At 44.5% G+C, this 11,115-nt stretch overlaps 1 protein-coding gene across 1 annotated transcript; it reads right to left on the bottom strand.

Annotated features, from left to right (window-relative positions):
- Window positions 1–6,205: 6,205 nt before the first annotated feature.
- LOC104512696 (UDP-glucose 6-dehydrogenase-like) lies at window positions 6,206–10,374 on the bottom strand (the record flags this gene model as incomplete). The annotated part of the gene is made up of 5 exons (XM_010155777.1): window positions 6,206–6,512; window positions 7,833–7,943; window positions 8,041–8,132; window positions 9,259–9,392; window positions 10,244–10,374. Coding segments are annotated over 5 exons (579 nt in total), but the record flags the coding sequence as incomplete, so codon positions are not given.
- Between the last annotated feature and the right edge of the window lie 741 nt (window positions 10,375–11,115).

Raw genomic sequence — 11,115 nt, 5'->3', positions numbered from 1 at the left:
GTCAGAAAATAGAACCAATTGTGAGAGAGTGCTGGAACTGAGGTGGAGGAAATGTAACCTGGGGGAAAAAAAAAAGGGGGACAGATGTAAGTAAACAGGTTTGATGCTGCCGTCAGCATTGCTGCAGTTCATGCTCGCAAAGGTGCTGGGAGTAATTTCAGATGTACCGACACTTCGGTGCCTCTCACCGTTACCTGATACAAACTTGCTCTGGGAGCTAGAGGAGTTCTAAAGAAAGATGGTGTACATGACAGAGGGCCAGAATTAGGGCTGATTAGGATTATCTTGAATGGAGAAAGTGTTGGCAATACTCCTTGAAAAGATGGTATCGCTTACCTGCATCTTAAAACGAGCTGCCCCATTCTGAGAGCTAATGGGTTTCAGGGGCTTGGTTGTCCCACAGCGGGAGCCTTGGTAAACGCAAGGTATCGAGCCGAAGAAAACAAGAGCCCTTTGTGGCAAGACAGTTCGCCTTGTGTAGATGCCGTATGGAACATCAGAGCAGCCCTAACAGCAGACATGAGTCACCCCGAGTGTGGGTATGTGACTGTAAGGAAGGCCGTGGAGTTGCACAGGTACTTCTTGGGCGTTGGGTACGGAGAACCCGCTCCTACTCCATGGGTACTGTCTGACTGAAGGAAAGCCAAAAACCCGGTCTGAGGGGGTGCTGTTGTGTGTGACTGCTCGGGTCACCTGCCCCCTTGAGACCTGGTCTGGCTGCTAAATCTCAGTGCAGAGAAGTGGACTGCATCGTGGCTGAAACGTGAAATCTGTTATGTATCGTACTAAGCTCAAGCAAAAATAAAAACATCGCTTTGGGTACACCAGCAGTTGTAAACTTCTCTTTACAGCCATGGTAGTTGGGAGTGCATCTCTCCCGGAGGATTCTCAATTGTCTGCTATGGACATCAGGTACCACTTTTGAACTGGCTTCAGCTGTGTCTCCATGAAGTTATCTGGGAAACGTGCCAGGAACTCATTACCTGGACCCAAACTCTCCTCACGCAGCTCATCCTACAGCTGGCTGTAGTACTTCTGTAGGCTACTGCAGCCTATAGGAAGGCGAGGGGACCCTCTACACACTGCTGCTTCGCACGATGGTAGAAGGAACACAGCTGATGAGCACATTAATATATAGGAGAAACTTGAGACTGTCGTGAACAACAAACATCAGATTGTACCACTGAGGCCGGTGATGCACAACTGACACAAAATGAAGTACAGCAGTACTAAAGCATTTGGGAGAGAAATAGCTTTAAGCCAGAAGGAATGTACTAATTAAGCAGTGTAATGGAAGGGTAAACTGGGGGAAGAGGGACCTGAGCCATGAGAAACAGAGGGGAAGAACAGGGGAAAAAGTCCCAATCACTGTACTTTGAGAAGGTACAAAGGCAATTCTTTAAAAAAAAAAAAATAAATAAATTTTAAAATCTAAATTTAAAACCCATTTGACCACTAGTCTTGTAAAGACCAGGAATGCTTTGAGCCAGTAACACCCCAATTTCAGCTGAAGCACGCCGCGTTCCAGAGCAGCAGCCGGGGAGAGGGGTGCGACGCGTTGAACAGCTGGCAGCCTTTTTTAGAGGTCCTGCTATAACGAACGGCTCTGACCTGCCCACGGAGCAGATTTAATGGAGTATTAACGGCGCTTTTGCCAAGTCACTGCTCTTCCAGCACTTCAACACCAGAAATGGGAAAAAAAGGAGTTCTGAGCTACATAGCTCTTAGCAAATGGGAACAAGAGGGCATTGCACACTCTTTATCCATGACTTCTTGACAGTGGGAGAAACGATACTTCTGGAAGCACGGTCCAGTGTTACTTCATGTTAGAATTATCTTCTGCATTGCTGCTGGGTGGTTCGGAAGATGATCTCATGCGCTCACACAACTGGCTGCCAGCTGGTACCCAGCTTCGGAAGCCACATAAGCTGTTTTCTAACCGCATGTTTTGCTGTGGTTTCTAAGGAAAGCGGTCACATTTTGACTTCATAGATCAGAGGGGTGTTTTGTTTTTAAGAGGGTTTGAGGACAAGACCTAAAATTCTTGTCCTAGTTAAGCAACCCCACTTTTCACAACCATCTTCCTTCCCCTGTTGCCCATTTGGTTTCTCCGTAACTACGTTAAAGCACCAAGCTCCCACAGAACTGGCTATAAATGCAGGTTTGCTGACTATCTCACTGTTGGTTGCGATGAAGTTTCGTGTTTAGTGATATTTTCTTTTTGTATCTCCTCGCTTAATTCTGTCAGTTTGTTTCACAACTCAGCCATAAAATATTTTAAGAAACATTAATCTTCCTTGCAATCAGGAAAACATCAAGCTGAGTTTTGGGAATACCATTTCAAGTTGACACAGACACTTTAAAAGAATGAAGAGTCTTTTTTAGCATCATTACATCAATCTGCTACACTGTGTGAAGCATAATTAACTGTTGTGCAGCTGACTAAAGAACTGCATTTTCCAGTGACTTCAAGTCTACAAGTTAAATCAACAAAGCCAGAGTGTTCATTTAAGAATAGCTTTAAATTGTTTTTCCTACTTGATCAATAATTAATGTTAGCGACCCTTTCATTTAAAAACATGTCAAGTATTTATGCTTCTTCACTATGACATGTGGCAACTTCTTGCAGATGCTCAGCTCGCAACAGAAATTCTCAGCTTGGAATGGAAGAAGTGAGTAGTGAAAACTGACTCCAGTATTCTTAAATTGAATGCATAACAGGTTACAATTCATGTCAGGCAGTAGCTGTTGAGCAAAATGACAGCACTACTATAAATTCTAGATCAACAGAACCACCTCAAGTCACAGAAGTGTAAACTTGTTGGCCAGTCTCACCACCAACTAGTCCTATTCTAGCTAGTCTTGGTCCAAACCGTGTTTGTTCTACTTACTTGCAATATCCTTGGCTCTCACACGCCTGGAGCCAGACTAGTTTGAGCTGCACAAAGGGTTGAACACACGTTCACAGAAGAAAAACGGTGCATTTTGCCTGGTGTGTACAATCTGTCCATGCACGTCCTGGGTAAGGTTTAATTTATGCAGTCTCGATTGTGCTATTCATACCTTGCGTTAAAGCTGGATTTGCTTCAGATGGTGCTTTCCACTGCAAACGCGTGAATACGGTGTTACTGCGGGATTGCATTTTATTAACACCGTAAAAAAGGATTTCGGAGCACAGGAGTCCGTTACTCATCCTACACAACTCTCATCAAGAACTACATGCTGTAAGACCCCCCCCAGACAAAGGCTCAACAGCATTAAAAGCCAGCCCTTACGTGCAGTACTCAGTCCTGCAAAGCAGGGAGGCACGTCATCTCCCATCCTTATTTCCCTGGCAACTGTTCTCTGAAGATGATGGCTTGCACAGTGCTGCCAAAGCTCCCGAAACACGCTCTTTTGGCCTGTGGGAAGGTTCTGTTGCCTACAGGCAAGGCAGGTACTGGAGTATCCTGAAGGCACGCTCCGCCAGCTGTTCAGGCTGGATTCATCGCAAACCCCGTGTCCCACTACAAGAACGCAGCCATGAAGAATCTAAATAAGCTGACTCTCCATGAAAGCAACGGAATGCCAGTACCAGTTTTACCCCTTGCTGCTCTTCAGAAAGGGTCTGCTGCATCCCCTTTCCTAAGGGAGGGGAGTTAGTCATCCCACTGTAACGAACTTGCCTGTTCTTTATCATCGTTTGATTAGAGTACAAATCACTACCCAGGCTTTGACTGAGTCCACAGGAGGAACGGTGTTGGCATAGGGGTATAGCCCTAGTTGCCCTGTCTCTGTGGGGTAGTGTGTGAAAAGCTCCTGGAAAACTCAGGAACACTGACCAGTCTTGGACATTCCTAACAGGAGCAGCATTCCTGAAAAGCATCCTGGTTCTCTGCCTGCCCTCCACGTTAAGATGAGCCCTGAGGCATTGCTGTGCTATCCCGAACACCGCTGAGGGGAAGAGATCCTTTGAGCACAACTTATCAGTCCCCTCTTAATCTCCAAGGAGAAGGACCAGCTTGCCCTCTTGGGTGCTGTGGGGGCAGAGGTACTCAAGAGGACACCCACCTGCAAAGGCAGAGTGATCTAATGGTTAGATCTCACAAGACCCCACCTGGAGTGCTGCATCCAGCTGTGGAGCCCTCAACATCAGAAGGATATAGACCAGTTGGAGTGAGTCCAGAGGAGGCCACGGAGATGCTCAGGGGGCTGGAGCCCCTCTGCTATGGGGACAGGCTGAGAGTTGGGCTTGTTCAGCCTGGAGAAGAGAAGGCTCCGGGGAGACCTTATTGCAGCCTTCCAGTACCTGAAGGGGCTACAAGGAAGCTGGGGGGGACTTTTTACAAGGGCCTGTAGTGACAGGACAAGGGGTAACGGGTTTAAATTGAAAGTGGGGAGGCTTAGATTGGATATCAGGAAGAAGTTCTTCCTGGAGAGGGTCGTGAGGCACTGGGACAGGTTGCCCAGAGAAGCTGTGGATACCCCGTCCCTGGAAGTGTTCAAGGCCAGGCTGGATGAGGCTTTGAGCACCCTGGTCTAGTGGAAGGTGTCCCTGCCCATGGCAGGGGGGTTGGAACTAGATGGTATTTCAGGTCCCTTCCAACCCAAACAGCTCTACAATTCTAATGTCTGCAAATACCACAGCTGTGTCACAGGGCTGTCCCTGCCCTGCTGTATGACAGCCATGTGTGAATCAGAAGAGGAGAGGGTATGATGAGAGTTGACAGTTTGATGTTTAAGCCCCCATAATGCCCACTCTGAGTGGCTTCTGATGCATTCTACCCAGAAGAATCTTATGATAGGACAAAAGCCCGAGGCATATCTGCCCAGAGTGTGAGTAGTTGCTGTGTGAGCCATCCCCATATGGGAGTCATTAGCAAAAGAATCTGAAAGCATCTGCTTCAAAGATTTCAGCCAGATAACACTGTCTTGTATTGTCTACCCAAACTGTTATACAAATCCTTAAAACTGCAAGCAGCTATCCTAAAGCTTGAATTCTACTAACATCTCTGTGGGTGATTAGTTAAAACAACAGTACTCATTGCCAAGACAACACTGATCTTACGCACTGTTTACTATCGATGTGGTGTAAGTGCAGGCACACCTGTGAATAGGTTGAGAGGGCATCACGTGACTAGTTACAAGGTAATCCTTTAACATCCCAACACTACTATTAATTCAACTAGAACATCTATGCCTTCTAGTCCAAAACATGTTCATGATCATCCTTCTCTACCCTCCCCTCCGTTTCAAACCCATGCAACAAGCCAAACACAAAGACTTTGTCGTCTCAAGGATTTTAATAGCACTGGCCAATTGAGAACATTAAAACCAAGTAGAAATAAAGTAATAGTAAAGGCAAAAACGTCAAGGTAACATAGAAAGTACTCATTCTTGTTAATTAAATGAGGTAACATGGGGCTGAATTTTTATTTTTAGTAATTTCTGAAGAGCAGAGAATAATTCTTGCAGATTCATTAAGAAAGCTGCTTTCTGATGAAGTATGTAAGCAGAAAGGAAGGAAAGAGAACCATCAAGGAGCTTTGAAGCCCACATTTGCTTTCTGCTTGGACTGACGCCAAATGAAGGTAATTCTGCTTAAATTCAATGTTCAAATGAGCAGCACGCTCCTCTGCTGAAGCTGGGTTGTACTGCTGTAAGTAAAGCAAGCCTTGCCCCAGGAATATGATGAGATCCGTAACCTGTGTGGCTGCACATGGAATGTAGTGTAGGCAAGACAGCCAGAGACTCAAAAGCAGAGATCTGCCAGTGGATCAGTTCACAGCTGCTGGCCCACTGTCACGAGCTACACGACAGGTGTCTACAGGACTATCTGGCCTCCCAACAGATGCTGTTAAGACTGTACCAGTGCCCACTGATCCCAACCAGGATTGGGGTATTACCCCTGCAGCCAGCTCTGGTTTAGGGCTTGACCCAAATCCTAACAAATTCACTTAAGAGTTTCTCCTGTGACCCCAGTGCCAGTTAGAGAAAACATTTAACTGGGCAAAGGATTACCCCAGAAGAAAGTGAAGAATCAGCGAGACCAGGATTCCTGACCACTGTCCACAACTGGACTAAAGTAACGAGATGTTTGATTTCTTTTGCTTTCCTATCACTTGGAACATTTAAAGTGCAGTTTAGAAACATTTCTGGAAGCAGATGTCTGCAGTTTGAAGGTAACTTTTCCACTTAAAAGATGATTCATTATTAAAAACGGGTCTGTACCATCTTCAGTAACCAAAAAAATTGCTATAAAAATAGAGATTTGAAAATAGACTGAGTTCACATGTACCAGGTAGCATTTCTAGTGTAAAACTGGTTTTTAGTTTATGAAAAATAGCTTTCCTTAAAAAAAGCATAGGCTTAGTTATTATCACTAAGAAGGTCCACAGAATTCATTCAGTACCTATGAAACATTATACTCTAGGCTTTTTGACAGGTGGGTCCTGCAGGCTGAATTTAGGAATTTCACACGAAGAAGCGAAAGGAATTCTTTTGGCTGACACCTTCTTCCCAATTGTTTCAATCTGAAAGAGAAAACACATTGAGGAAGTGAGCCTGGCAAGCCAACAGAACCATGTCAGCCTATGAGGAATCTACAAATGACACCCACGACCATGACTACCTTTCAGGAACACAATCCACGAAGCACAGCGTGCCCAGGGACAGCTTCTGGGATTGGGGTTGCAAAGGGGTTTTTTAAAGCCATCCTTTCATGGGTGGCTGCTCTGCCTATCTGAAGTTGCATCTTGGAACATTCGTGTGCCTTAGCTTCCATAGGTCTATCAGTACCAATATTGTAAAGTGTTTCTGGGTATTCAGAAAGTGTGGGTTTGGCCTCCTTTGTCTGAAGATTTAGATCCAGCACATTAGGACAGAAGCAGCTTTTCCTCCTCCTTAATGCAGTGGGATGTTTTTGAAACAAACTCTGAAAGGCTAAAGACAACCAACTTCATATGAGAGAAAGTATGTAGCAGAGCTGATACATATATAGGCCAAAATTCTGCAAAATTCAAGGAGTGAGACAGGTTCCCCTAATTTTTAGGTCAGGCTACTATAAGTCAGGAAGGAGGGTGCTTGAAAAGAGCAAAACACCAGACAGTAAAATCATTCAAATGCCAAATAAGTGAGGAGAGCGGTAGCTTTTCCTCTTGGTGTTTCACACCTTAACTGTACTACCTAAGAGAAAAGGTAAATTGAAGTTTCAGTAATAAATTTAACAGAAGCTTAATGACTATATTCTAGACATACATCTGAACTGACTGTTTAAAGAGCTGTTCAGAGTGTGCTGATGTAACCAAGTAGTGATGCCAGCTACATGTGTCCTGTTTGCCCGTAACAGCTTCAACTGACTGAGTTTAAGCAGCTTCTCCAAGCCCGTTCCAACAGTGCAGTAATGACATGCTGTTTGGGCAGGGGAAGGAAAACAGGAGAGAAAGCCCGTGGCCATTACACAAGTAGTAATCGCAGGACCGAGGAGTAGGCAGAGTGAAACACACACGGGATCTGGCTGAGATGCTTCTGTCAGACTATTTGGGTGATTTTGGGGTTAGTCAAACCCTGCCTGAGCTAGAGGCGCTTCAGGGCAGGCTGATGCAGCTGGCTGTTGACAGCACAGGCTGACATAGCTTGGGTTTTGACAGACCACGAGTCTGTGAAAACAGGAAGGTACTGGAGGAAGAGCACTAGTGAAGAGACTTACGCACAGACGATTTTAGATTTAAATCCCTACCTGAAGGGGTTTTGCCACCCCTCCTTGCTACTCGGTTACTGCGGAGCTAAAACCAGAGGACACAGACAGCAGAAAGGAAAGAAGCATAAAGCAGCAGCATGACCCAGCTGATTACCTGGAAGCCAATGACTTGTAGCTCATTGTGAAGATCATCTAGAACTCTCCTCCCATCAAAGATGAATGCAGGCTTCAGCATCTTCTTATGAATACATTCATAATCCAACTCCTGTAAAGGGACATTAAAGCAAACAGAAAATAAATAGCACAACACTCCCTCTTTTTTTTTTTCCCCTCTTAGTTTCATTTGAAAATAACATTTTTACCTTAAACATGTCCCATTCTGTGCAAATTACAAGGGCATGAGCTCCATCACAGGCTTCATAGGGATCTTTACTTATAGTGACCAACCGAGACACTGTAACAGAAGGAAAGGAAGGTTTCTGCACACATCTGCATCAACCTAGTGCTCTCCTGGCAAACCTGCCTCCTTCCTTGCCCTGCTCAAACAGGAGGGGTTTCAGGTCACTCTGTCAAGACATTTGTCACTTGTATTTCACTTATTTAAATGAAAGCACCTGGTACCCGGCATCTGAACAGTCAGGGCACTGCTTGAGGTTAAGCATTCAGATTTGATTTAAACAGCCAAGAGCATCTCTAGAATCAGATGATCCTACGGAGTGTTGTAATTCCAGCCCTCAAAGGTCACTGCCCGTACAGCAGCAGCACATCACAGTTTCCATTTAACACTCAGCTCACACTAGAGAGGCTATGTGTCTCACTAGGAGCTGCCTTCATCCTTGGACTGCCCCAACAGCAGCCTAGAGGCAACCTTCCCACTCCCCCTTGTTAAAGGTCATGTCAGATGACATACACCCTTCACTCTTCATCATAGCTCACTCCTCCATTCTCTTCAGCTCTAGAAGTCTGATCTAGCCTTCTCCCTCATCCATCCACCACCTCCATTATGCTCCACCCCTCCCAGTAAGGAAAGAAAACAAAGATCCAAAATACTCCCTGCTTCTCCCCAAGAAATTTATAGGCACAGGTGATTTACTTCAAGGTCTCCCTGGGTTTAAGGGAACAGATTAATTTAGAAGTTACATGGGGGAGAGGAGAATGCTGTACAGTGACTTCCAGAATTATTTCTACTTCACATAGGCAAGCAAGAACTAAGGCAAGACAGGACATAAAGGACCTGACAGAACACCACTAGTCTTTCCTACTTCTAGTCATTCTTCTCTCTCTGTAATCAAAAGGAAGAGAAAACTCTTTGCATGAATTCAATTAATATTTACCAGAAGAAAAAGATACAGAAGTACAGAATTAGCACTTATCTGTAAGAGCTATGAGGAAGAGGGGAGAGTTACAGTAAATCCTCTGAGCTATGACAACCCTCCAGTAAGTGCAGCCAAAAGCACATCATTGCCATGGTGAAAGTGAGGAAATGAACTTACAGTGTACCTATATAGATAGGTGTAGTAAACAGACCTTGAGTATTTTGAGCATAGGGTGGGGAATAAGCCTCACATGAGCATTCTTACCTTGGTTATCTTCTGAAACACCTGGATGTGAGAGATCCAAGATGATCTGTTCCTTAGGTACTTTAGGATCATAGATATGGAGCTTTGCTCCCTCATCCATTAAATACTTGCTAATGTAGATACTGGATGACTCCCTAGGGAAATGAATCAATCAGTCAGAGAACCAGATGGCATGTTCTCAGTAATGAAAATCAAGTGTCACGATGTGAATGCCAGAGCTTTTACACCAGCTTTACATTAAGCATCTTGGTGATAATCCATGTCAGCAGCAAGCCTGAAGTCTTACGGGATGCCAAGGGAAGTAATATGATAAACAAGTTTACATCTCTTGCTGAATCATGCAAGAGAGAAACTAAGCCCCAGGACTCCTATTGACCATAATTACCAAGGCATCAATCTTACAAGCATTCCCCATGAACTGCACTTGGAGACAGGTGTATAAAGTTTGAGCTTCACAGGAAAACAGAATTAACCACCTTAGGGAAAAAGCTGAAACTTCGGCTTCACACAGCAATTCAGAGTCAGTTGCAAAGATGTTTACATTCTCTGTGGAAAATGGAAGGACTGTCAAAAATCTGTCTTTGCTTATGCAACTTAATAAGGACTTAATGAACGCCCCAAGCCTGCCAGGGTTTGAGGTGCATTTGGACTGTGCCTTTAACATGCTTTAACTTCCAGTCAGCCCTGAAGCCGTCAGGCAGTTGGACAAGATGACCACCGTAGGTCCCTGCCAACTGAAGAATATTCTGTTCTACCAGAGTTCTCTGCTCTAGCTTCTGAATGATTCAGGTGCCTTGCAGAGGTCAAGAATCAGTTCTCACCCGTTTAACACAGACTAATCCTTGTTACAAATCAATTCAGCCAAGACGTTAAGGGTCCCATATCCGACCTGGTTTTAACACCACAATTGAACTGGGAGGTTTAGCTGCATAACTGGTGAAAAATATAGAGAATCCACATTAGTGAACTGGATTTGCTTTCCTACCTTGTGTCCCCAGTATCCTTTTTGAAGGCAAAGCCTAAAATAGCAATCTTCTTGTCAGCGACAGTATTGAACAAGCTGTCGATAATGCGGGAAGCAAATCTTCTTCGCTGATAATCGTTCATGTCTATTACCTAAAGTTAGACGGAACATGAGGACACAGAAAGGAACTGTTTTAAGCTATAAACGGATTCTATTAACAATCAAGCCCAGCTACCCACACACAAATTTAAGAGAGGCTTAAAAAAAGAAAGTATTTTTACTCAGTATCATAAGTAATCCAAAGATAAACTTAGTTAATTTATCTAAGTTCTGAGACAAATCCTATTTTAATCAGTGACTGTGGATGCATGTACACACATACTATCTTGTATTACCTAGTTCAAAGGCTAGGATTTTTTCAGATTGCCTATTTTTTTTTTTTAAATCTGCAGTTTACCCTATTCTAGGCAGAAAGACACAAAGCAGTTTCAGTGTTAGAGTCCTTGATGTCACAGACATCCCACTGCCAGACCTACACTTCCTTACATGCCACGTGTCACAGCTGCGAGAACATTTTCAGCCTTTCAATCCGCACTAACAGGTTTCAGTGCACAAATCTGGTGTGGTTAAACCAGATTTAAGTGCTCTGCTTCCCGTGTTACATGAGAGTGGGGTCACTTGCTCTGATTGTTCCCGTACTCGCCTCCCAGCCTGCTTCATACTTTGAGCTCCAGCCCTTAACACACACTGGGTCACTAGTAGAGTGGGAAAGGTAGGTTTCCCCACCTAGTCAGTGTTTGAGGTGGACTGAAAAGAACGGTATTTCCCTCTCCGTTTTGAAACTTTCAACCCAAACTGAGAATCAACAGCAGCCAGGTTTATTTAAGGGAAAG

Source organism: Eurypyga helias, unplaced genomic scaffold (assembly GCF_000690775.1).
Source record: "Eurypyga helias isolate BGI_N326 unplaced genomic scaffold, ASM69077v1 scaffold51890, whole genome shotgun sequence".
In the NCBI taxonomy this organism is placed as follows: domain Eukaryota; kingdom Metazoa; phylum Chordata; class Aves; order Eurypygiformes; family Eurypygidae; genus Eurypyga; species Eurypyga helias.
Note: the sequence above shows the minus strand (reverse complement) of the source record. Positions and strands in the feature narration are given on the sequence as shown.